General features: G+C 35.5%; 1 protein-coding gene, 1 long non-coding RNA gene and 1 other non-coding gene across 3 annotated transcripts; 2 read left to right on the forward strand and 1 right to left on the reverse strand.

Annotated features, from left to right (window-relative positions):
* Positions 1-586: 586 nt before the first annotated feature.
* On the forward strand, positions 587-693 carry LOC113748479. Its single transcript, XR_003464337.1, has one exon. It is a non-coding gene; the product is annotated as a small nucleolar RNA R71 (small nucleolar RNA).
* Positions 694-4576: 3883 nt separating this feature from the next.
* On the reverse strand, positions 4577-8053 carry LOC113782559 (subtilisin-like protease SBT5.6). The gene is made up of 6 exons (XM_027328444.1): positions 7962-8053; positions 6956-7508; positions 6513-6610; positions 6062-6407; positions 5232-5445; positions 4577-5103 (listed from the first exon to the last, which is right to left on the reverse strand). Exons 1-6 carry the CDS (start codon positions 8051-8053, stop codon positions 4577-4579), a joined length of 1830 nt encoding a protein of 609 aa, XP_027184245.1.
* Positions 8054-9877: 1824 nt separating this feature from the next.
* Positions 9878-10824, forward strand: LOC113782675. The gene is made up of 3 exons (XR_003469831.1): positions 9878-9938; positions 10137-10251; positions 10750-10824. It is a non-coding gene; the product is annotated as an uncharacterized LOC113782675 (long non-coding RNA).
* Positions 10825-25814: the final 14990 nt, after the last annotated feature.

The raw sequence follows: 25814 nt of genomic DNA on the forward strand, positions 1-25814 counted from the left end.
CATTTGACAAGTTGTATTAGCTAGTGATTTAACCATATCTTCAAGGGACATACCTGAATTAGACGCGGCTGGTTGCTGTTCGGGCGGTCTCTACTGGAATGGTTATTAAAAACCCGAGCGTTTTGGAGCATAGCTGAAGTTGGGGTGGTTCCGACACCTCGGATTGTATGTGGGCGCATATGGGTCATTTCTCCTTTGAGGTGGTCCAGGCAGACCTCCCATGGTGTTGGCTTGCTCGTGAGGGTCTTCTTGAAGGGTCGGACACATATCGGTCTCATGTTCAGGAGCAGCACATATCCCACATGCTTTAGCTGCCTATACTTGCCCTATAGCCATTTGACGAACCAAGGTAGTAAGCTCCATTAATCTATTTGCAAGGTCAGAATGATTTACCTCATTGACCCTTCTAGTCACTCCCTCAGATCTGACTCCAAACTGTTGAGAGTTCTCATCCATGTTCGAGATCAGCCATTTGGCTTCATCCGTTGTCTTATTTACTAAAGCACCGCCACTCGCTGCATCCACCATGCTTCTATCCATGGGTAACAGTCCCTCGTAAAAGTAATGGATCAACAACTGGTCAGGGATCTGATGGTGCGGGCAACTAGCACACAGCTGTTTGAATTGCTCCCAGTATTCGTAGAAAATTTCTCCATTGGCCTGCCTAACTCCACATATCTCCTTTCTAATGTTGGCGGCCCTAGAAGCTGGGAAGAACTTCTCAAGGAACTGCCGTTTCAGTCCTTCCCAAGTAGTAATGGACTCCGATGGCAAGTAGAACAACCAGTTCTTAGCCTTGTCTGCTAAGGAAAAAGGGAACGCACGCAACTTGATTTGTTCTTTCGTAACTCCCTGCGGTTTCATGGTTGAACATACTACATGAAATTCTTTCAAATGCTTGTGTGGGTCTTCACCTGCAATACCACGAAAAGTAGGCAATAAATGAATCAATCCAGATTTTAATTCAAAAGCCTCCTCAGTGTCAGGATATGTAATGCACAGTGGCTGTTGGTTAACATTCGGGGTTGCAAGTTCCCTTAAAGTCCTTTGGGCTGCAATTGTTTTGTTAGGTTCAGTCACGTCTGTTTCCAATTCAACTGATGAATCACTTAAGTCAGAATTTTGTTCAAATCCGGGGGTAGTACCGCTAAAGCTTGTTGCTTTTGCAACTTAGTCTCCTTCGTCAACCTCCTTGCTGTTTTCTCGATCTCTGGGTCAAATTCGAGTATTCCTGTATGGGACTATCGAGGCATAAAACACAGGCTAAACAAAGCCTGGTAATAAATCACTTCAAACACCAGCTCCCCGGCAACGGCGCCAAAATTTGGTGGCTGTCAAACTACCAAAAATAAAATTTATATCAATACCTACTCTCAAAACTAAATGAGTATAGTGGTGAGTAGGGTCGTCTTCTCAGGGAACTGGCAGATTTATTACACAGATAATTTGGGAGGGGGGATTTTAGGAAGAGAGATATAAAGGACAAATTAAAGATGTAAGGGTACTGAATTTTCAATTCGCAAACAATGCAGTAGCTAAAGAATGTAATAAACAATTAATTGATACAACCTAGTCAAGGAAATAATTTCGGCACCGGCTCACGCAATTGATCATAGATACCTGGAATAATTCACACGTTCGTAAGTAAATTGGTTAAAGCAATTTGACAACCGCCAAACCACCAATCTCTCCTTAAATGTATGGTAGTCCAGAGATGCTCTTAAACTACTCCTTTGTGAAATAGATAACCCCAGATATGCACGTAGGATTTAATCTACTCCCAGCTTTAGGAGTTAGAGAGATCCAATTCTAGTTAACAAACACACACGCGGGTTCATTTAAACTAGATTAACTATTCCTACGACACAGATTAAACTACTTGCAAGGCAATGAAATTGTGCCATTTGCCACTAATTTTAAGACAATTAGGTGATACGCACCATCGTCCTAATTGGCAGTATACTATTCAAACAATTGAACAACTGATCACATTAATCCAATAAATCCAAACAATAATAGCCTATTAAAACAAAGAATAATTAAATGCCTATTAACGCAGAATTTAAAATAGCGCAGAACAATTAAAAAGATCTCACAATTGTCCGTGCACCGGATCTTGATTATTCCTCAATTAGATAAAGGAACCTAGCCTTGCCTCATAACGATGAAGCAATTGAAAGCTTTAATGGAATTTAGTTGATGAAAAAGTAAAAGGTATAGCCGCTAGTCTCTCACTCATGTTTAGAGGGAAAAGACGAAGATAAAAGATAAAAGATAAACTGCTAGTCCGTTGCTCTTCTATTTAAAGCGTTTTCCGCCGCCGACTCCTTTAGCCAAATCCATGTTTGTATCTACGAAGGGTAGCTTCCCTTATTTTCCTCCTTGAGTTGTTGCCAAAAGATTCTCTGAAGATGTTTCCTAATCCCACGCAACTGCAAAGCAAATCTCCCAAAAATAGTGGTGAGCTTCCAGGGATAAGTCCTGCGATCCGTCTTTTTGGACGTAACTCTGCGGTCTCTAATGTGGACACGCTCTGGAATGAATAGTCTTTGGAAATTGGCCTCTTTTCACCATTCTTGACACCAATCGCCTACAACTAACACAAAAACCAATTATGAGCAGGAACTCATTACTTTGCATAATAAGTGGCCAAAATTGAGACCAAATACCATCAAATAAAATGCACAATTGTCTCACTATCATTGCCACTTTTAGGCTTAAAACACACAACGGTCAAAAAATGAATCAGTTGCTTAGAACCTGTAAAAAGTGAACTATTCGGCTGTTGAACATTCTATTCGGTTTAAAGAATACTAGGTTATATGAATGTCAACATTACAAAGTAATGCCAAAAAATTTTTAAAAATTAAGAAAAGTAATGTCAAAACTCAATTTGATTACAAATACATATTTATCTCCAATAAACTAGTAATTAACATTTATTGTCCTTAAATTTACACATAGACACACATTCTCTCTTTCATATATATAAGGTGATTAAGTAGACACATATTAATCAATATATCTCTATACTTCAACTCTACTTGTCTTTTTTGTACACAATTACACCAACCTACTTACGTATTGTGGCATTTTTAACTCTTTAATGCATTTCTTTATATTTGTTAAGTTTTGATTTCTTTCTATAAATTAAATCTCTAAAATGCATAATGTACTTGACCAAAATTTCTAAAATAACACTCCTTGTATTTACAGCTTTAAAATAGGATAAATTACATTTTACCCCCTGTGGTATAGCTAATTTTCACATAACCATCCTCTAGTTTTAAAAACTATATGTTACCTTCTCATAGTTTGGATTAAATTATCAAAGTGACTGAAATGATCATCCATAACGGAACCTATGAAAATGTCAAAATTACCCTTGTTTAAAAACTAAAATGGCTTAAGTGATCAAAATATATAAACGTAATGTGCATGACACTTTAATCCGTTCTCGTCTTAATCCATAGAACTTTTGGTTAAATTTCAAATGATATCAATTAGACCTTTTCTCCATTAATATACTTAAATTACCATATGAATATACACAATCACAACTATTGCAACTCTATTTAATTCGACAGTTTTCCAAATTGATTACACCTTTTTTAACATGTAAGACGGCCTCTCTTAGCAATGGTTCATTGGTCGTACGTTAGCCAAAACCGTATCAATTATAAAAAGTGGAATGAAAAGTCATATTATTACTTTAAACAACTGGAAATTTCTATAACTAAGCCATAATTTGTATGTGCAATATCTTCAACATAATACTTTAATGTATATATGACGTCACGGGTCAAATTAAAGACTAGGTACTTGCGGTTGACCCAATGATTGAATTAATGATCCTTGTCTTGATCATTTTTTTTGAGTCAATGAATGGGTTCAGTTATAGAAGAAGGACATCACGAATTTTATACTACATAGATAGGGAATGAAAGAAAAGAAAAGAAAAGAATGGCATCAGTTTTTTTGTCTTATCTATTCACAGTTACTGCTATTCATTATCATTCAGTTAATTATTTCTCCTTTTAAAATTGGACCAATTGTAGCCAGGTAGCCCATTCCACTGGAACCAGACGACTGCAGGTAGGTTTCATAGCTCAATCTTACATGACTAGAAAAACGGCCAAATATGTATAGTAAAAGCCTCAGTATCCAATCAACTCGGACTAGGCCAGTTCGAGCAGTTTTTGGTTTCTTTATATATTGCCATTTGTCAATGTAATAGAATGGCTTGAAGATGGATGAGATGCAAATGGCTTGTCTATAAGCTAACTGATACACAGAGTCGATAATTATGATGGCGAGTAGCATTAGATTTCAATTCAATATGATGGATGCTGAGATAGGTAAACATCTATAGTCAATAATACTATATATATATATATGTTGCAAATGAGATGCAAGCAACATTTCTCAAAAGGGATGACCACTTCAAACTATAATTTCCTTCTCATTTTATTATGCAAGAAGAAATTACAATACCTGAATACTCAGAACAAGAGAAACATTAATGACATCTTATATTGGTCAAGTAACACAAGTACAATTGGAATTTTCAAGAAAGTTATGCTGCTGATACTACAATAGGACTTCTAACAACATGACCAGCTCCATCACTCCATGCAAACCATCCAAATTCAAACTTTGTCTTCTTTATACTTGCAGCAACTTTTACTGTAATACTGAAGCTTTGTTTTTCCCCTATTTTGCTAAAGTAGAGTTTTGTTGGAAGGATTTCAACAGTATAGCCCGGGGGTGGTACAATGCTTACTGTGTAAGTACTATTACCCGTACCAACATTTGTGACAGTTCTACTCACAGTCATGGGGCTATTGAGTTTTGCAATTGCAAGTGAAGGGTAATTAAGATTACTGGGAGGAGGGACATGCTTTGGACATTTGAATGATGAATCGAGAAAAGCTGTGCCACTACTACAAAGGAAGCGAAGGTAATCAGTGTAACTTGCATCATAAACAAGTCCAGGATCTACAGCTTTTGATGGTTGAAAATGGCCAGCCCCGTAGTGAAAAGGAGTTGCTATATTTCCCGCTGCATCTGTTATTGGTATCTGTACATTGTTGACCCTTCTTGCTGTGTAAAGAAAGTAAAAAAAAAATTTGTACAGATGAGGCGAAGAAGAAATAACATACTAACCTATGTGTCAATTAGAGATTATACTGAACAGGTGTAAAAACTAAAAAGTAATAGAAATGTACAACCTGTGGTCATTAGAGAAGATCTTATTGCAGCACTACTCCAATCAGGATGTATAGCTTTTAACAATGCAGCTACGGTAGAAACATGTGGGCAAGACATAGAAGTTCCTGATGCAATGTTATACTTAACAACTCGATGATCTTGAAGAAGCTGAGTTGGAGGCGATGCCTCAGTCCACGCGGCCAATATGTTTAGTCCTGGAGCAGTAATATCTGGCTGGTAGAATGAAAGAATTCAACCAACTATTGTTAATAATATGAATATTTTGTGGAAAAGAAACTAATCAATTTAAATATTTGAATTTTAAAATCCATGAGAGAACTGTGCAAAACTAGATTGGAAAAAAATAAAATGAAATGGTTGACAAAAGTGTAAGTATTTTGGTTAAGAAGCATAACTATTCTTATTTTGCTGGATGAGTTAAACTTGTTGAGTTATAAGTTTTAAGGAATTGAGTAAAAGAGAACAGCTACAATTCTTTCTATTATGCATCTGGAAATGAAAAAAAAAAGATAACAGAATACTAAATTTGGATGAGAAAAACTTTTTTAGAGCACGGTATGTTAGCTTATTCCAAATGATAATATATCATTTTCTATGTAATAGACATGAAACTGTTAACGACACAAAGATTACTCATACCCTTCTCAAAATAGGGTGGAAGGAAGAAACACTAATATTTCTATGCAGAATAACACCTATATTGTTTTGAATCTTTTGAATTCCTTCCCCCCAAGTGCAAGAACATTGTTCCGTTACCAAATTATGGATCGCATTAATTTACTTCAACAATAATTACCTACAGAATTTTCATGTTAAACAGTAAAATTACCTTGAGAATATTTGGTTCAATTCCATTTGGACCTAGTGCTGTGAAAGGAGCCATAAATGGAGCTGGTCCAGTACCAATAATAGTTCTTCCTGGGAAAAGTGTTGCTGTTGGATTTTCATTATTCAATATATAACTCACTATTGTTGCTCTATCATTCTGAAGCACAGTTGTTCCAGGGAGTAGGAAAGGGCTTTCATCTACTCCTTTTCCGCCGTAAGGGTTGCCAAAAATGGCAGCCACTCCCCCTGCTCTTCTTACTTCCAATGCCTGAGAAATGAATCCTACCCAGCAGAAAACAACTTCGCCTTTAACAAGCTTTTTGGAAAGCGTACCAGGAAAGCAGCCCCTGTAAGGTTTGCTCATAAATGAGTAGAAATGGTGTATGTTATCCAAGGTGAAGTCTAAAAAAAAAAAGGAGTAAAGAAACTGAAGAAAGGGTGAAAATGCAAACCCGGTAGTCAGATTGGTGGTTTTGCCCGGGATTTCCACATCAACAGCATACACCAAAGGATATTTCTTGGTCTTCCTAAATGGCGTTACTGTACGCCCCTGTTGTGAAGATTAAAAAACAAGTTTTGATATCATATAAACAAAAATAATTTACCATGCATTATTGTTGGAAATGCCACTAAATTTTTTTTATTTGTGCATGTTGCAATTGATGGACAATGACTCTTCTGATTAAAGAAAAATTTTTTGGCAAAAATAATGAATGGCAAGTACTATATAGCAAATGATATAGTACACTTGTCACCATTTCTTTTACAGTTAGTGATCTTTTTGTTAACATATACAGTAAGTGTTCTCTGAGTGTGGCAAAATCATATTTTGAGGAAAGGTAAAGATCTAAGTGTTCATTTGCAATATTAAGATTGTTGGATTATCTTTTAGTACCTGAACAATCAGGCCATTTCCCAGAACAATTGTTGATTGAAATATTCGATCAATGCTACTAGCACCAACTGAGATGAGCCATGGAGCTACATTTGACACAGATGATGGAGTTGGCCCTGAATTACCAGCACTACATACCACGATGATATCTCTCTTCAGGGCATGCAATGATCCAATTGCAGTGCCATCTTCAGCATACGGAGAGCTAGTGTTGCTACCAATGGAGAGGCTAATAACATGAACACCATCCTTGATGGCATCGTCGAAGGCAGCAAGCGTATCACCGTCCGGGCATACTACTTCATCTAGAGGATCAGGTTGCCAACAGACTTTATAGATGGCTAGGCGAACAAGAGGAGCGCCACCAGAGGCAGTACCATTGGCGAATCCACCCAAGGAAGAAGCATTAGGAACTCTTCGTCCTCCGATAGTTGATGCTGTATGAGTTCCATGACCATTTTTGTCTCTAGGTGAACGGAATTCCATTTTTTCCTTAACAGGGCCATGTTCAGCCTCATAATGCTTTAGGTAGTATCGAGCCCCAATTATTTTCCTACAACATGTAATGAAATTTTTCACTTTTTTTTGCAAGATTATTTCATCTCTTCATCAGGCAATATTAGAACAATTCCACCCAATCCCCCACCCAACCATAAAAAATAAAGGAATAAAAGGAACCATCTATTAATTGGCAATGATCACATCTCAATTAAAAATTTGAAGTCATCAGAAAATCAAGCAAAAACTCATCTTGCAAAAGGAAAAAAAATGAAGTCCCTAGAAATTAACTGATGTGATTAGCCAATGCACTGAAGGTATTCATTTTTAATTAATATTCTTTCATGTTTGTCTCACTGAATTGTAGTGAGGAAACACAAATTGTGAAGAGTAAATTAATGCCCTATGGATCCTTTTGCTCAAAAAACAATGTTAAAGGAGCCTAGATATCTTCTTTTACTGATCATCATCATGAAAGTCGGCAATTTTTTCACAGCGGATTTTCTACTGATCATCATCATGAACAGTGATAATTGTGCATCTACTAATCGAGTTCCAATCGGCCAATGGCAGACCTGCCTCATAAGTATTGTTCTTCATTTTTCTTTAGCTATTTTGAACCTTCCTTTTTCCCAATTTATTGGTTTGGTTTAGTTTGCGCTGGTGTTGCCGTTGCTGCTTCCTGGTGAGCATGTTGGTTTTACGCTTCGCTTTCCTTTGTTTTTCTCTAATTCTTCAAATATTTCGGAATTGCTGTCATACTGCTTTGTTTCTTATTTCTTGCTTGCTTTACTGTTTTCTCATGCACTGGTTCGACCATTTTAATTTTTTTCTGTCCCTTCTAAATTATTATCACCAAATCAGCTTCTCTTTTTTCTCTCCCATTTTTTTGTCACCTTTTCTTATTATCTCTTACATGATCATGGTTTCTTTGATAGCTTCTGTTGTTATTCAGTTCTGCAGTGTTGGACTTCTTCATACACACTGGTTAGTTATTCTAATTTTGTTCTTCTTTTACTCTTTTCTCTATATTCTATCCTTTAATTTGTACATCCTTGACATGCATTTTCTGATGCATTGTTACTTGCATCCTTGACCATCAATTGTTACTTTTTTTTGGACCACAATTTTTTGTGTGATCTTGTAGATCGCTCACTATTTTTTCATCTGGCTACTCACAGGTTTTATTTTCTCACCTTCGTTTTCCCTTTTTTATGTATAATTTCTTCCTTTTTTGCTTGCCATAAGTTTTCTGTTAATTCTTTTTTTCTTTTGGGAGCCACAAAAAATCTCTCTCGGCCTCTAAGAAGAGGAAATAAAAGGGTGTTCCAAAAAAAACAGGCAAGTCTCCTTAACTCGCTAAACAAAATCATGATCTGTTAATATTTTGTTTTGTTTTCTTATCACCTAGATTGACATGATTTGCATATCTTGAAGACTAATGGAGCACGAGAAGAAGGAAAGAATAGTTCAGTTTTTGGCAAAATGTTCACTTCAGGTTTGCCTTTGGTTTTTTTTTTTTTCTGGCATTTTTTTGCTAATCTTTCCTTGGCTAAAAGCAACAAATCACCTTTCCCCCTTCTTTTGTGTCCTTTGTATGTTATGCTTTTGGATTTTATTACAAAGGAATATATTCAACTTAAAAAGTATTGCATCTGTATGAACTGGATGTGTAATTTTGGAAATGCATTTTAGATGTTTAGTGCTTAATGTTTGGTTATTAATTGGGAAACACAATTTCTTCACTTCATGCTAATCCTTACGCTTTATTCTCATTTTCTTGTTCCTTATTGTGGTCTCACATATCCTATGATAGATTTGATGGTCTAACATATTAATTATCTATGCTCTCTCATAAGTTTCAAATGTTTGTTGTAGCTTGAGATGTTAAGATCTACGAATTCTTTTCTCAAGGTGAGCATTGTCAGCTCTCTGTCTTTTTCCCATAGAGAAAAGTTAATATAATTTCATTTTTTCTTTTATTTTTCCTAATAAATTGGATTTTTCTGATATTTATTTATTCTAAATTTTTGTTAGATGAAGGAACAAAGCAAAAAGGAGGCTAATTTTTTTCATTTAGCCTTAAAGGCATGTTTTGATGTTTTAGTGTTCTCTTCATTTTTTTCTTAGCATTTTACTATAGTTTTCTGGTCACTTTACCCTATTTACTATTCTTGAAAAAAGTGGAGTATGAAATTTTGTGAAGGTACTGCATTTCCTTTAGATTTAGAGTCAGTTTCTTTAGTGTATTACCTATTTTAGTAAATTCATCAATAAGAGGTTGCAAGTCTTCTTTGGCTACTCCATTCCTTTAAGATCTTTAGTCCAGGTTCAATAGCATTTGTTTTCACCCTATTTCATTGAAAGTTATGATTACTGATGAAATCATTATAAATTTTTCCAATTCATAAAATTGGGGAATATTACAATTCTGATCTTGCAGGTGAAATATTACAAATTTCCTCCAACACTTTAATCAGATTTTGTAAGTTTTTGTTGATCCCTTATTTAAAACAGGTTCTATATGGTTAAATGTGCTTTGCTGCATCCTTCCCTTTCTATTACTGACTTCTTCTTGTTTTTCTTGCCATATGCATATCTCGATTTTTCCCATGTCTATGAAGCATCAAAACACATGTAAGAAATTTGAGAAATTTTTCCCTAACGCCTTCTGATGTTATAGGTCGAAATAATAGAAATATGTCTGCAGTTTGTCTTGCCTATGCCTTATTCACATATCTTGCTCCAAGAAGATTGTCGACCTGCTTCGTTGCTATTCTATAAATGGTTATACGCAGGTAAATCGGTACTCTCAACTCTTGTATCTGTTTTTAATTGCTAATCTCTTGGAGAGGTCTTCTATTTAAGATTTTTCCCCATGAGTGCGAATGTGTAATCTTTGTCATGGTGCAGGGTTTTTACCCATAATATTTTGATTGGTCTATTTGTTTAGACAAAAGAAAAAGTGTGAGGTTGGATATTATATAGGTGCAATCTTCTGATGAGTTTTTTCCTTCAGCCTTCTATTTTATCAAAATACCAGATTTTGAACAAATGTCATGAATCAGAAAAGTCTATGCTCAATTATAGATGGTAGAAACTGAATGTGAAAATTGGCTCTAATAATTTGAAATTCACTCCTTTAATTCATTAGTGAACAGTTTGATAATAGTAGCCTTCCTACTTTTTATCATGCAACTTATTTTAGATGGGTTTTCCTTCTGGGTTTATATTGTGTATGGCATGTGTTTTTAGCAATTAAAGGATTATTATATGACTAATTAATATGTTAACAGGTTAGACAAAATAAGTTAGAGCGGGACTAATTGGCAGTGGAGTGAGAGGAGTCTTAACATGGGAAAGAACAAGCATAGAAGGCCTGTTAAAGATTTATCAATTGACAGAGCAACTCCGTATGAACTTCAACTAGATGCTGCCTAAGATATATGTAATTTGGTGATAAAACACTGCATTCTGCTGAATTATTTTGGTGGTTCTTGATTCTCATTTTGCAGAATTTAAGTAGTGAACTCTACCACAAATCCTTGGAAGATGCTGCTAAGGTATAATTTGTTCATTATCTTTCATTTGCTAATCACCAGATAACATTTTGTTCCATGTGTGTTTCTTGTATTAGGAACAAAAAGAGGTTTACTTGAAATATCACACCTAGATAATCAGTTATTACAAAAATGGCTGGTCTGTGTGTCTATCTGTTTTTTGCATATGATGTTTTGATTTGGACAAAAGATTAAAATGTTTAGTATATGTATGTCTGTGTATAAAAGACTATTACATGTGGAGAGTTTATTCCTAGCATGTATTTAGAGACCATTAACAGGTATAAGATTAGGAAATTATGGCTGCATATTTGCCCAATGCAGTAGTTTTGCTAGAGAAGTTTTGCTCAGTTATACTTGGCTTAGTGTCTTTAGATCTCAACATTTTACTGTTGCTTGGGTAAATATTTTTGCTTTAGGAATCAGTGTTTTTTTATTGCCTTGAAGACTGCAGGAGGTAAAAAACATTTACTCATGTTGATATATTCACCAAGATTTATTTCTGCCATTTTTTGGGAAGTCATTTGCTTTACGATCTTATAGAAGAGATTTTTATTATGGCTATAGCACAACGTATGGTAGCACAGGCATGATGTGGACATGATTTGCTTCAAAAAAGCAGATTTTGTTTGGGAAAAAATCATATGATTTGCTTTAGTATTTGTATTTAACATGTATCTGCATTATAGGAGTTGAATTTTTTTGGAGATTTTAATATTTCAGATTCCAATCTCGGTCCTTTATGTTTTGCATTGTGGTTAAGTAGAACCACCCAAAAGAAATAAGAGGTTTAGCTGGTTGAAATTCATCATATGCAGAATTTGATAGTTTTCTTTGATGAAAAAATCTAGATTTGTTTTTCTTTACCTTTTTCCGATTTTTTCAGTTGGATTTTTCTTTAATTTTGGTTTCTTAATCAATTTGGATGTGAAACTTTGGAAATGCATTCAGAATTCAGATGTTTAGTGCTTAATGCCTATTTATGGTTTGGCAAACACAAGTTCTTTGCTTTCTGCTAATCCTCAGGCTTTGTTGCTATTGTTTTGCTTCATATTGTAGTTTCACACACCCTATGCTAGATTGATAATAGGTGGATATAATGAGTGGTAGTAGTGCTGATGTGTTAGTCTAGAGAAATTTTTAATATAATTGCATTATTTTCAGTGCTTAGTCTAGAGAATTTTTTAATAAATTGGTGATATTGATAGTAGGTGGATATAATGAGTGATAGTAGTACTGATGTGTTATGTTTATTGTGGTAATTTACTGATAAGAATTCAGTTAATTGAGTTTTTCTTCAACGAAGGTAGGAGAGGGCGAAGAATGTTAATTTGGGAGGGATGGAAGAAAATTTTTTTAAACAAGAGCAAAATGTTTTATGCAATAAAAAATGTTTATGTTTAATTATTCTTAAAACTATATCTATGTATCATTTCTGTTTCTTTCATAACAAAAAGTTAGAACAAGTGTTTCATTCTATTTATGTCAAAGAACACCAATTGAAGAACATGAACGGTACATAATGGTCCTTAATTTACATGGTTTTAGTTTTTCTAGGTAAAAAGACGTTTGCCCAAGAATGAGACGTCTTAGCTACTAGATTCTGAGCACATTTTAGAATTGGGGAAGTGAATTGTTATTTTGTTTAAAAACTTTAAATAGCCTTTTATATTTCTGTATCTGTATAAGAAATGGTTTTGTTTTTGTTTTCAAGTTGTGTTTTTGCTCGACTAACCTATTTAATATTATTCATTTTTAGGTTAATTGAAGTGGATCGTGATGAAGCTTGAAGCATTAGTGATGGTAATTCTGCTAAAAGCTTTAAGATTTATTTACGCCACTCAAAATGTTTAGATTTGATTATTTAATCTAAGATATATAATTTTGTCAACATACACAGTGAAAGCAGATTTTTCCTTTCTTTCAAATTTTGTTGTTCTTTCATAAATAGCTAAATGTGAAAAATCTTCTTCATGTAGTTCATTTTTTTTCTTTTCTTTCACATTTTCTGAATTTGTTGTCTCACGCTTTGCCAGTCATTTTCTCGATATTCAAGGCATACAATGATGCTTGGCATAGAAGATTATTAACCATGTGGCTGAAATTGTTGGAGACAAATCAAATGCCTAAATGGCAATTTGTTTGGATAGAGTATGCAATCATAGTGGTTTGTTTTAATAAGTTCTCATTTGATGTAGGATAATGCTTGACTGCCATCAGCAGATTCTGATAATAATTTTGCCATCAGCAGGATAATGCTCTACGCTTCAGTCAGATTGGACAAATTAAAAGCTTCAACATTACAGTTCAAGTAATAAACACAGCACAGAGAAATGTAATCTTTGGTCAGCATCATCTTAGTAATCTTTGGTCATTCATGCAAAGAGTAACATGAGATAAAAATAAAAATAAATAAACTAAAATTGCTTTCATATTGTAATACCACAACATGCCTAAATATCAGATCATTATCAAGCAAAGAGGACTGGCATTACCGAACAAATATATTAAAAAACTTACTTTAAGAGGTCTAAGACTGGAACTTGAGGTTGAGATATGATTAGATGATGTTGAAGTGATTCTTGATTGATTCAGCAAGTTATGACCATTTTGTTGCTCTAAATAAGCTTTCAGGTTAGCAAGTTCTCTTGCTTGATCTTTAATTTGTTCCTCTTGCTGAGCAAATTTTGCCTTCATCTCTAATATTTCATGTTTTTTATCCAACACTAGTCGCTGAGATCCACTTCGACTAGGTTCATCACCCCACACATCAGTTGGACATATACCAAAACCATACATCCGTACATGCCCATGCTTGTCTTGCCCAACTACTTGTGCAAATACATCATTTTTTCCAATAGGATCTTCAGTATCAGGAGGCAATTGACTAACCTTTTCATTCATTGCAAGCTGCAAAAGTGTAAAGAGTAAGACAATGATTACATTTGTACAATCCTAATATAGATTAGAAAGTAATGGATAGATCTTTCTAATATATTTTAAAGCAAGTAAACAGCATAATGAAAGATTTTACTTACCATAATATTAGCTGCTGCACTACTAGATGGGTTTCCTTTGTTATCAGTGTAGCAGTGATTGAACATTTCAACTCGTGAAGGATTGCGGCCTAATTTTTTCTTCTGTATCAAAAAGAATTTTTGTTTAAACAAATTGAAATAATATTAAATAAAGCATAATAGAATAGCCAGAAATGTTTACCATGTTTGCTCGAATCTGGGCAAATGATTTCTTCCCGGTATTATGATTCGTGGTCTTCATTGCCCTTGCATTTTTATTTTTTTCACTAGTTTTCTATATCACATACAAATAATTTAGAAATAACTCTAAAATACTGATATACTATTACATAAAGGGAATATACATATACCTTTGTTTCTTCTAACTCCCAATAATCAGCAATGACTTTATATTGATCTTTTACCACTCTCACATCTAAATTGAGCATTTGAGTTTCAACTTGTATATTTGGCTTGTAGTATGTTGCTTTAATCCATGCCTTCCAATTCCTCCAATACTTGCCCAAAGCACGAAGAATCCAAATTTTTGCACTGGGAGGGACATCAAATTTTTCCTACAATATATTTCATGTGCTTAGATTCCACCCATCATATCATAAATAACTAACAAATATTGATACAAGTTTTAACTGATTTAAGCTTTATTACCTTGACAATCTTTAACATGTCTTTCTTCCGAGAATTGTCAATTTTTCGCCAATCTTGGACGTCAATTGGGGCATATGAACCATTTCTTGATATTGTACCCAAGAACTCTGTAAATCTTGATTTATTTTTGCCCACTGGTTTGCCAAGTTTGTTGAATTTAACTTTATAACGATGAGATGTAGGCTGACCCCAAACACTTGTCATATATGTTGGCCCTCGTGTTTTTTTTGCCTCCACATCACCATCAGTCTCATCATCTAAAAAAATAAGAACAATATTTATTAGTGTATATGCAATAATATACTTAAAAATCTCAAATGCTCTTGCTAATACCTGTATTCTGAAGCTCTTCCACTCTTATAGACTGATTTTCCATATGCTCATCAATTGGTTCATCAATAAGTCGGCTGCTGCTGGAATTTCTTCGTTTCTTAGTCCTAGCCATGTCTGAACAACAAACTCAATTCATGTAACATTTAGTCAATTTAATAAAGTTAATAAACTACAACTAAAATTCAGCACTTGCAATGTAAAAATGAAACTTCAGCAAGTAAGAAGAAATAAATAAATAACTAAACAACATTACTAGCTAAGTAAACAGCATCTTGTTCCAAAATTATAACATGGTACATCAATATTAGGCATAGCCAGAGATAATTTGATAAGTCTACATGCAACAAATTAATAAAACATAGAATCTACAGTGGAAGCATATCATGAATTTGGCCTAATTGGAATCAATCCGACTCCTTGAACATCATCACGGATGTAGCTAATATCTCCATTGTCATCTTCCAACTGTATGTTTGAAATTGGACTTTGCAAGTACATGTCCACATCACCCACATGATCCATGTTGTACTCAGCTCTTGGTCTTGTGGTGATAACAACATGCCACCCATTTTCAAGAGGATCTTCCACATAAAATACTTGTGATGCTTGAACAGCAAGAATATAAGGTTCATTGTGCCGCTTTACATTCGAAAAGTTCGCTAACATGAACCCATCCTCATCTTGCTTTAGCCTTTTTCCTTTGGAGACCCAATCACATTCAAATAACAACACTTTTCGACCTTCTCTGTAGTCTAACTCAATGATGTTAGTCAAAATTCCATAATAATCCAAATCACTCAAAATTGGATTATTATCTTTTGCACTTGCAAAACTCGAGGTTGTGGCATTAACCATGACTCCACTATTTTGTGTTTTTCTTTTTTTCTCCAACTCTCTTGTATGAAATCGAAAACCATTGACAAGCAGTCCTTTGTATTGTATCCCAACAATATTTGGACCCTTAGCAAGCTGCTTCAAATCCATAAGTAATGTATCTCCCTTGCATTCTATACTGTGCTCAATCTGTATTACATATAAGAACATTAGAGACAAATTTGTAGTACAAACACAGCTAATAACTAGCAATGTTTAATAACATACATGATTGGCAAACCAAGATGCAAAATTCTCACTATGCATGAGTTCAATAACATGTTTTCCAGCTCGGGGATTCCTTTCTTGAATCAATTGATAATGCTGGCTGCAATTACAATATTCAATGAGCTCTAGATAACTTTGAATAGGACATTTTTGAAATATTATTTACTTACTTGATATAGGGATTGACATGGTCACAATTGAATAGGACATATTGATGTGCTTTTCTCAAAATCTCATCACTGAATTTAGTGGGAATTCCTTTGCCTAATGGACGAGTTGACATTGAGAACAAATCTAGTCCAGTTGAAGAACTTTTAGCGACATCTTCATTTCTGTTTGATCGATTCAATTTTGTCTCCACATAATCAGCCAAGAAAAATGAACAAAATGTCAAGCACTCTTCTGCTATATACCCTTCAGCAATGCAACCTTCTGGTCGACTTTTGTTTCGAACATAAGACTTCAAGGTGCCCAAGTACCTTAGAAGAAATATGATATCATAAGACTTCAAGGTGCCCAAATAAATAAATAAATATTAAGATTATTAATTTAATTCAGAACACATACCTTTCAATAGGATACATCCAGCGATAATGGACTGGCCCTCCAATTTTTGCCTCGGTGGCCAAATGGATAGATAAATGCACCATGATAACAAAAAAAGATGGTGGAAAGATTCTCTCGAGTTGACAAAGTATAATAGCAATCTCCATCTCCATGTGGACTAAATCTTCAGCACAAAGGACTTTAGAGCACAACTTTCGAAAGTACCTACTCAATTTAATCAATGGAGAGCGGACTGCCTTCGATAATGTTTTTCTCAAAGCTATTGGCAACAACTGCTGCATCAAAATATGGTTATCATGGCTCTTAAGTCCATAAATTTTGACTGGCTTCACTTTCACACATCTAGATATATTAGCTGCATACCCGTCCGGTACCTTCACTTTTTTTAGCACTTTACAGAAAATTTCTTTTTCCTTCCTGTCCATTGTAAAGCAGGCTGGAGGCAAATAAAATCTACCATTTTCTTTCTCAACTGGATGAAGTTCCGGCCTTATACCCATGTCACGTAAATCACAGCGTGCAGTATAATCATCCTTGTTTTTATCCAGATTCAACAATGTCCCAACAATGCAATCACAAATATTCTTTTCAATATGCATGACATCCAAATTATGACGAATTAAATTATCTTTCCAATAAGGAAGATCAAAGAAAATGCTCAACTTTTTCCAACTGAATGGCAATGTTGGATTATCATCAACTAATTTTCCAAATCTGATTTGAAAATTTTTCAATTCAGATAAAATTGTAGACCCCATCAATTTTTCAGGAGCTCTCCCATGTTCTTCCTTTCCATTAAAAGCTCGAGAATTCTTCCTAAAAGTATGAGCCGGATCCAAAATTTTTCTATGGCCCATATAACAATCCTTATGCCTTAACCGTTGTGAAGTTGTGTGTTTATGACAAACAGGGCATGCATATTTTCCTTTAGTACTCCAACCGGATAAAACTGCATAGCCAGGAAAATCACTGATAGTCCATAATAATGCTGCTCTTAATTGAAAGTTTTGTTTGCAAGATGCATCATATGTATTGATCCCCATCTCCCACAATTCTTTCAATTCTTTGATTAGAGGTTGTAAATATACATCAATATCATTACCAGGAGCATGTGGACCTGGTATCAACAATGACAACATTAAATATGGCTGTTTCATACACATCCAAGGCGGTAAATTATAAGGTATCAAAATCACCGGCCATGTACTATGAGTAGAGCTCATACTTTTGAATGGATTAAATCCATCGGAAGCCAATCCCAACCTAACATTACGAGGATCCTTAGAAAAATCTGTATGCTGATAATCGAAAGTTTTCCAAGCTGGGGAATCAGCAGGGTGCCTCATATAACCATCCTTAGTACGACCCTCCGAGTGCCATCTCATATGCTTTGCAGTTTTAGATGACATAAATAAACGTTGCAACCTGGGTTTTAGTGGAAAATGCCATAAAACCTTACGTGTGACTTTTCTTTTCTCACCGGATGGATCATTTTCTGATGCTTCCCATCTAAGTTCTTTGCATGTTTCACAACAAGTTCTTTTTGCATTTACCCCCCAATACAAAGTGCAATCATTAGGACAAGCATCATACTTTTCATATCCAAGTCCTAATTCTTTCATTAATTTTTCAGACTCATAGTAAGATTTAGGCAATTTTTCCATGGCTTCAGGAAATGCTTCTCTTAACAAATCAAGAAGCATATCAAAGATTTTGTTACTCCATTTACCCAGACACTTCAAGTGAAGCAAGCGAAATATGAACGAAAGCTTGGAAAAATTTTTACAACCAGGGTAGAGTTCTTGTTGAGAATCATCAATTAACTTATAAAACTTTTCAGCAACTGAATTTGGTAGTTCCTGATTAGATTCAAATGTACCAGCCATAGCAGGATCTTGTTGAGGTATTCCTAAGGTTTCATGAACTAGACCATTCATGTCATCACCTATATCAGATACGTTATGAGGAACATTGTCTGAGGTCTGTATCGGTGCAGAAGAGTATACAAATTCCCCGTGAGCTACCCACTGTGTGTATCCCTTAAGAAATCCAAACACCTTCAAAGAAATCCAAACACCTTCAAATGAATTTTTGCATCTGCCCTAGACACACATACTCCACATTTACATTCTGAACATGGACAAGCAATCATTCCATTCCCATGACTTGAATGCTTAAATGCATAGTTTAAGAAGAATTCCAAACCCTTTTCAAATTCACCACTTCTTCTATCTTTCCACATCCAACTCTTATCCATATTATTAGAGTTGTCAAATATTTACTCATCAAACAACATAAAGGAGTGTTAATGAGTGAGTACCTGAAATAATGCATTTTATATGAGATAACAGCTAAAATAACCAATAATTTTGTAATTTATTGCAAGATAGATTAAATTAGACTTAAATACTCAATTTCATATCAGCAAACCTTTGTAATGTATGAACACTTTTAATAGCAAAATTCAAATAATAAATTACCAACTGCTATATTCAAAAGCAAATTAGAACAAGACTAATCAGGCATGTGAACGTATAAAATTTGACCAATAAAGGAATGTACCTGCTCAAGAGTGCCAAAGTCTAGCACCTTTCGTCCGTCAAATACTGACCAGCAAATATAAACCTGTCCAAAATAAAGTAAAAGTAACTACCTTGAGTAAATTTTAAAACAGGACCTATTGCATTTTTACACCAATTGCTTAAGCTTTCAACAAATTATAATAGAGGTCTTAATTACGGTTTAGAAAAGAGGAAAATAGAAAGAAATTGAAAAAAGTAAAAGAAAATACTAGCACTTACTTCTCCCCGTTCTCCTTTAGGATTCTTTAGATTGATTAATCCATTTCTTAGGTCGATTTAATCAAACAAATACAGAATTAAAAAAATTCATTGCATCTGTTGCCTTGGCTATTATTTCATATGTTTAACGGTGTTGCAACTAGGCAAAACATTGAACTTCTGCGGCATCCAAGTCCTAAGAGAAGTGACAATCTGAGCATATAAGATTTTATATAGATATTTCATTATATGTCAAAGTGCCACATGTTAATGGCAAATGACAAAATCTCACAGCTCATATTTTATTTCCACAGCAAGTTTATGCTGAAATAATAGTAAAACGCTCTCTCCCAAATTGCATTTAAACTTGAAAAGGGCAATTTTAACATTTTGTTTAAAAAGAACTCTGGAATAAATAAATGAGTCGTGGAATGACATGAGACTGAAATTCCAGGAACCCACATTTGCATGAGAAAAAAGAAATCCCAATAAAAATAAAGTCAAATATAACACAACATCCAAATAATCAAATACCACTCCACTGACTAATTATTTATATGGTATTGATTTAATTGCCAACACTTCTTAAATATGGCAAAAGCAAAAGAAAAGAAAATGAAGGCAAAATTTTATTTATGACGCCCACTTCTTATACATTTGCTCAAGAAATATATTCGCTTATTGATCTGACAGATTAGAAAATGGGCGTAGATTTTCTTTAAGTGACATTCACCTTAAGTGCCTAGAAGGTCTTGATCTGATGACTAATGTTAAAGACTCAAAGAATTAGAGATTCTGAGATCAAATCTTTCTTCTTCTTCCCTATTTCATAAATCCCATAACTTTCCTACTAAAAAATAAATAAAGATGTCCACTCTTATACACTTTGGTCAAGAAATACCGAGTTTTTGTGAAGTCAAGTCTGATTGCAACAGAATTCTTTTTTTTTGTGTTTGTTTCTTTCATAAAAAAAAAGAATAGAATAGAATATACTGGCTGTCATTCCAAAATTATAATTTAAAAAAGTTGACTGGTTTTTAGTACAAAAGTATACGTATTTTGCTTTAGAAATATGTGTAAAATATAGAAAGATCCCAACCCTGAAACCGCTGTGTAAGAGCTACCTTCACAGCAAAACAAAGGACCACAAGTAACTTGTCTGCTTGTTTTTTTTTTCCAAAAAGAACGGATGGCTTTTGTTTCATCCATCCATCCATCCATTCATCAAACTCAGTGGAGTGTTATTTGCCATATCTTTTTTTTTTTTTAATTTTAATCCCAGCGCATTATATTCTAAAATCTTTCAATACAACTTGAGAATACAGTAATTCTGAACATATCAAACAATAAGCCCAACTGAAGAAGGGAAGACTATCAAACATTTTTCAATTTCCACACTGCAAACTGGCATTTTTAAGTTTTAACAGCGGGCATAACTTATTAAAGAGCAGGACCCAAATTTAACCAAAAAAAAAAAGAGAGCTGTACCATATCTCATATGCAAATGGAAATATACATGTAAGTGGAAGACAAATTCAAAACAAGCCGATATGCATTGATGTTAGGATCGAAGACAACCTAAGAGGGGGGGTGAATTAGGCTTTCAAAGAACTGCTAAGATATAGTCCACTTTTTTCACAGATTACCTTTCTTTTCTCAAATACCTCCCAATGAACGAGATAGCACAAGAGCACAGATATTCGTGAGATGAAGAGAAGAATAGTTTATGTAGAAAAGCAGTAAATGAAAGTAAAGAAACAAACCAGGCTTCAAACACAACTGAGGTTTGAACACCACCTTTATATACCAAGTTACTTCAAGTTGAACAAACTTGCAACCAATCTTTTGTGTACAAGGAAGGGATCACTTCCTTCTTGCCCCAAACCACACTTGGTCAAGCAAGGAAGTTTTACAAACACTCGCAAACCCTCACTATGCTACACTATTGAAGAAGCTGTGTCACACTTGAAAAACTACACGAAGATTGCACAAACAAAGAGTACAAATGTTCCTTTTGAGTATTCTAGCACTTGAATCACTCACAATCTGATGTAGTCTTGTTGTACAAAGTTGTCTTGAAGTGGTTGACTTTGTTCTATTTATAAGAGACCAGAGAATTCTTCAATTAATGCTGTCAACGGGTAGAAGGCAACTGAAGAGTCAACTAGCCGTTGGTGCTGTCGGACGTCCGATACTTGGTATTTATGCGTCCGAGGGTAGGATGCATTCTTGGACTTTCTTCTTCAATTCCTTCGGACGGCCGATGCATCCTGAGTGATTCGTCCGAAGAGCAGCAATACTTGTCGGACGTCCGATACACAGTTGTTGAGCGTCCGATCCTGATCAGTAAACAAGTAACTCCTGGCTTGTCTTCTTCGGACGTCCGAGTCTGAGTTCTTTATTCGTCCGAAGATACTCAAAGAATGTCGGACGTCCGATACTCTCCTTTTGTGCGTCCGACATCATCCTCAGCAGACTTCATTCTTTTTTATCTTCTTTTTCTACTTTAAATCCACAGACCTGTTTGGTTCATTTCTGAAAAGGATCTCTACAAAAGGTATTAGAAACATCCAATTGTTTTGTAATCATCAAAAGATATGAGTTGAGATAAACAATCTCCCCCTTTTTGATGATGACAAAACAATTGGATAGAGCAAAATATAATAGCTCCCCCTAACGAAGTGCATGAGTAGTATACAGGAAAGAAACGCAATCCACATCATCAGTGCTGATCCAACTTAACTCCCCCTGAGACTGACTCCCCTAACTAGTTACTCTATACCATCAGTGTTAAACCAAATCCAATTCCAATTCTCCCCCTTTTTGTCATCACAAGATTTCGAAAGCAGTTTTGGTACCAGCAATGCATCTCATTAGAAACAATATCATTTACAATGTACATCACAGTTTGGAATCAATCATTGAGCAGATATCAATCAGAAACATTCATTCAACCAGCAGATTGCACAAACACATAACCAATTATATCACCCAAGAAAAAACATTCATAACAAAATACTTAGTTATAACATTCATAAGCAGTAAAGAAAATATCCAGTTGTACAGACCATGTGTCCAGCACTTAATACAAAAGTGCAATGCAAAAGATAAACTATAGTCCTAGATAAAGGTGCAATGACTTAGTAGTGCCTAGATGGTGATTTTAGATGATCCAGGCCTTCTCCTTGCCAGACGATACTGTGCAGGATCCTCTTCTTCTTCAGTTTCTTCATCACCATCTTCATCTGATTCCTCAGTTGCTGGAGCCTTGCCTTTATCCTTGGGTTGAGAACTAGAAGCTCGTGTAGTCTCAGCACCAGTAGTTGGTCCTGTGGGCTCAGTTCTTGGCTCATTTACATTGCTCTCAGGTATTGGAGGGACAAGAAGGTTTCTTTTTTCAATGAAGGAGGATTTTTGGTCAGAGGTCATGGTCATCATGAGACCTTCTTCAACAAGCAAGACATGCTGCTTGAGGTCTTCAAGCAAGGAAATGACTTCAGAATTGGATGCAAAGGATCTGCTAGCAGACTTCCTAGGATGAATGGTGAAAGGAGAGACAAGGTCTGACTGATCACGAGGAGTCCTAGGAGTGACAGGGGTTTCATGAAAATTCTTCCTTCTAGACTCAGCAACAGTTTCCTTATAGCACCAATGGCCTTCAAAAAATTTTAAGTTCTTTCGTTCAAAATAAGCTTTTGAGAAGACGGATGAAGCACTGTCTTTGGGAGATTTTCCAGAGAAAGGAATTTCAAAATAGGCAAAGATAGGGGTCAGAAATCTGCCATAAGAGAGCTTCCTACGGCTGTCAGTGCTAATTTTGAGCAAAAACTTGCACATTACAAATCCAAAGTCAATGCGAATTTTTTCAACAAAGCAGTAGAACAGATAGAGTTCCATTTTGTTTGCATCTGTTCTGTGGCCATCAGTTGGCACTAACAGATTTGAAATGATGGTGAAGATGATCAAGTTCTGAGGACTAAGATCATCCAGTCTTGCCTCAGCAGGAGTATTGAATGTGGTTTGAAAATAGGTCATGAGTTTAGCATTGTAAAAATGATGATAGGCAGAAGGAAATTCCTCATACGAAAAGAAATTGGCAATTTTTCCTTTGAAACCAGTTTCAATACTAGTTTTCAGAATAGAATTCACAATGTCAGGAGTTAACATGATGTCTACAGAGTTGACCCTAGAGATGAGTTCAGTGTGTGATCTACCCTTTCTAAGATTAGCAAAGAATTGATAAAGCATGTCAGGATAAAAAACATTAGGAATGGTCAGAAGATGAGTCCATTTCTGGAATTCAAATAGTTTGATGACAGGTTCAAGATCAAGCTTACGAAATTCAAAGGGAATGATGAGCCTTTGGGTGATGAACCCTTTTTGAGAGACTAGCTCAAATCTATCTCTGGCTTCATCATCGATGAACTTTGGTAGAGGAACAGGTTCAGGTTCAGGCTGAGATACTGGATTCTTCCCAGAACGTGTCCTTTTTGAGGTTTGGGTGACAGATGCACCAACATTTTGAGTCTCAGTCCTTGTCCTTGGAGACTTCCTGATGGAGGGTTCAGGTGTTGGCTGATTCTCAGTAGTGTTTTCTTCATTCTGCTGATCAACAGAGGGATCAGCAGATTACTTTTCCTTGGATTGGGGAGTTCTCTTCCCCTTTGCAGTCCTTTTTCTTTTACTAGAAGACCTTAGGACAGTTTCATCACCTTGGGTAGCCTGCTCTGGTTCCTCATTTCCACCAGCAATGTTCCCTTCAGAGATCTGCCTTCCGTTTGTTCATCAGATGATTCAGCAGTTGGAGTAACCAATTTTCTTCGAGCAGTCTGCTTCACTTTGCCACCACGGGTCACTTTCTTCTTTTTAGGTGTCACAGGAGGTGGATCAACAACTTCAATGTCTTCATCCCTAAGCCTAAAAGACCGTCCGGCACTAGTAGATCCTCCCCTAATTCTAACCATGATGCAATGTGGATATGATTTTTGATGCAGAACGTTGTGTATAGAGGAAAAAACAGTAAAAGCCAACAAGAGTGCACTAAAATGCCGCAAAGAGAAGGTTATATGAAGTTAGGGTTCCGTGAGTAAATTGGGAATTTTGGGGTAGTTGGGTGTTAGGAGTGCTTTTTATGAGTGGTTAATGAGCAGGAGAGGTGTAATAGAGTTGGTTGAGTCAATTTCTCGGAACTTGGTTTGAGGAGGGAGGAATTTGAATTTCAAATTTTAGAGAAACTGAAAGGTCGCGTCCGAGACTTATGGAGGAAAATGAATTGAGAAGAATGGGTAACTGCCTTATAGGACACATTTTTTGAGTGTCGGACGTCCGAACGAAATGATGCGTCTGACACAACCGTCCGAACCAGGGTTTTTCTGGAACTTGGATGAAGAACACTGTCGGACGTCCGTTCCAATTTATCGGACGTCCGATAAAGATTGACTAGAAATAAGACTTAGAGCATTTTTTCTGAAACACCCAATTTTGTCCTCAAGGACACAAATTGATCTAACGGAAGAGCTTTTGTGAGGATATCAGCGATCTGTTCTTTAGAACAAACAAACTCAACACGGATTACCCCCTTTGAAACAAGATCGCGAATGAAATGATACTTTATATCAATGTGCTTAGTCCTAGAATGTTGAATGGGATTTTTTGTTAGATTGATTGCACTAGTGTTGTCACAGTACATGGGTATGCATTCATATACTAAACCGAAATCATTCAATGTGTTTTTCATCCATAGCAATTGAGCACAGCAAGCACCAGCAGCAACATATTCAGCTTCAGTAGTGGACAGTGAGATAGCATTTTGTTTTTTACTAAACCAAGAGACCAAGCAATTTCCAAGAAAGTTGCATATGCCAGTAGTACTTTTTCTATCTATTTTACAGCCACCAAAGTCAGCATCAGAGAATCCACACAAAGGAAGTTCATGACATTTTGGATACCACAAGCCATAATTTAAGGTTCCTTTAAGATATCTTAAGATTCTTTTTACCGCATTCAAGTGTGATTCCTTTGGACAGGATTGAAAACGAGCACATAAACACACAGCAAACATGATGTCAGGCCTACTAGCAGTTAAATAAAGTAAACTTCCAATCATACCTCTGTACTTCTTCTCCTCAACTTTTGTACCTTCTTCATCCTTGTCAAGTTTGGTAGATGTGCACATAGGTGTCCCAACAGGCTTTGAATCCTCCATTCCGAATCTTTTCAGCAACTCCTTGGTGTATTTTGTTTGATTTATAAATGTTCCATCTTGGGTTTGAATCACTTGGAGTCCAAGGAAGAAGTTCAGTTCTCCCATCATGCTCATTTCAAATTCTTTTTT

Source organism: Coffea eugenioides, chromosome 9, assembly GCF_003713205.1.
Source record: "Coffea eugenioides isolate CCC68of chromosome 9, Ceug_1.0, whole genome shotgun sequence".
Classification (NCBI taxonomy): domain Eukaryota; kingdom Viridiplantae; phylum Streptophyta; class Magnoliopsida; order Gentianales; family Rubiaceae; genus Coffea; species Coffea eugenioides.

Bases quoted from the DNA above. Each gene is read 5' to 3' on its own strand.
- LOC113782559 (XM_027328444.1), bottom strand. From the start codon at position 8,053: ATGAAGAACAATACTTATGAGGCAGGTCTGCCATTGGCCGATTGGAAC. The intron at 5,446-6,061 runs GTAATTTTACTG...TCATTCTACCAG, and splicing joins TTGAACCAAATATTCTCAAG to CCAGATATTACTGCTCCAGG. The intron at 5,104-5,231 runs GTTGTACATTTC...TTCTTTACACAG, and splicing joins ATCTTCTCTAATGACCACAG to CAAGAAGGGTCAACAATGTA.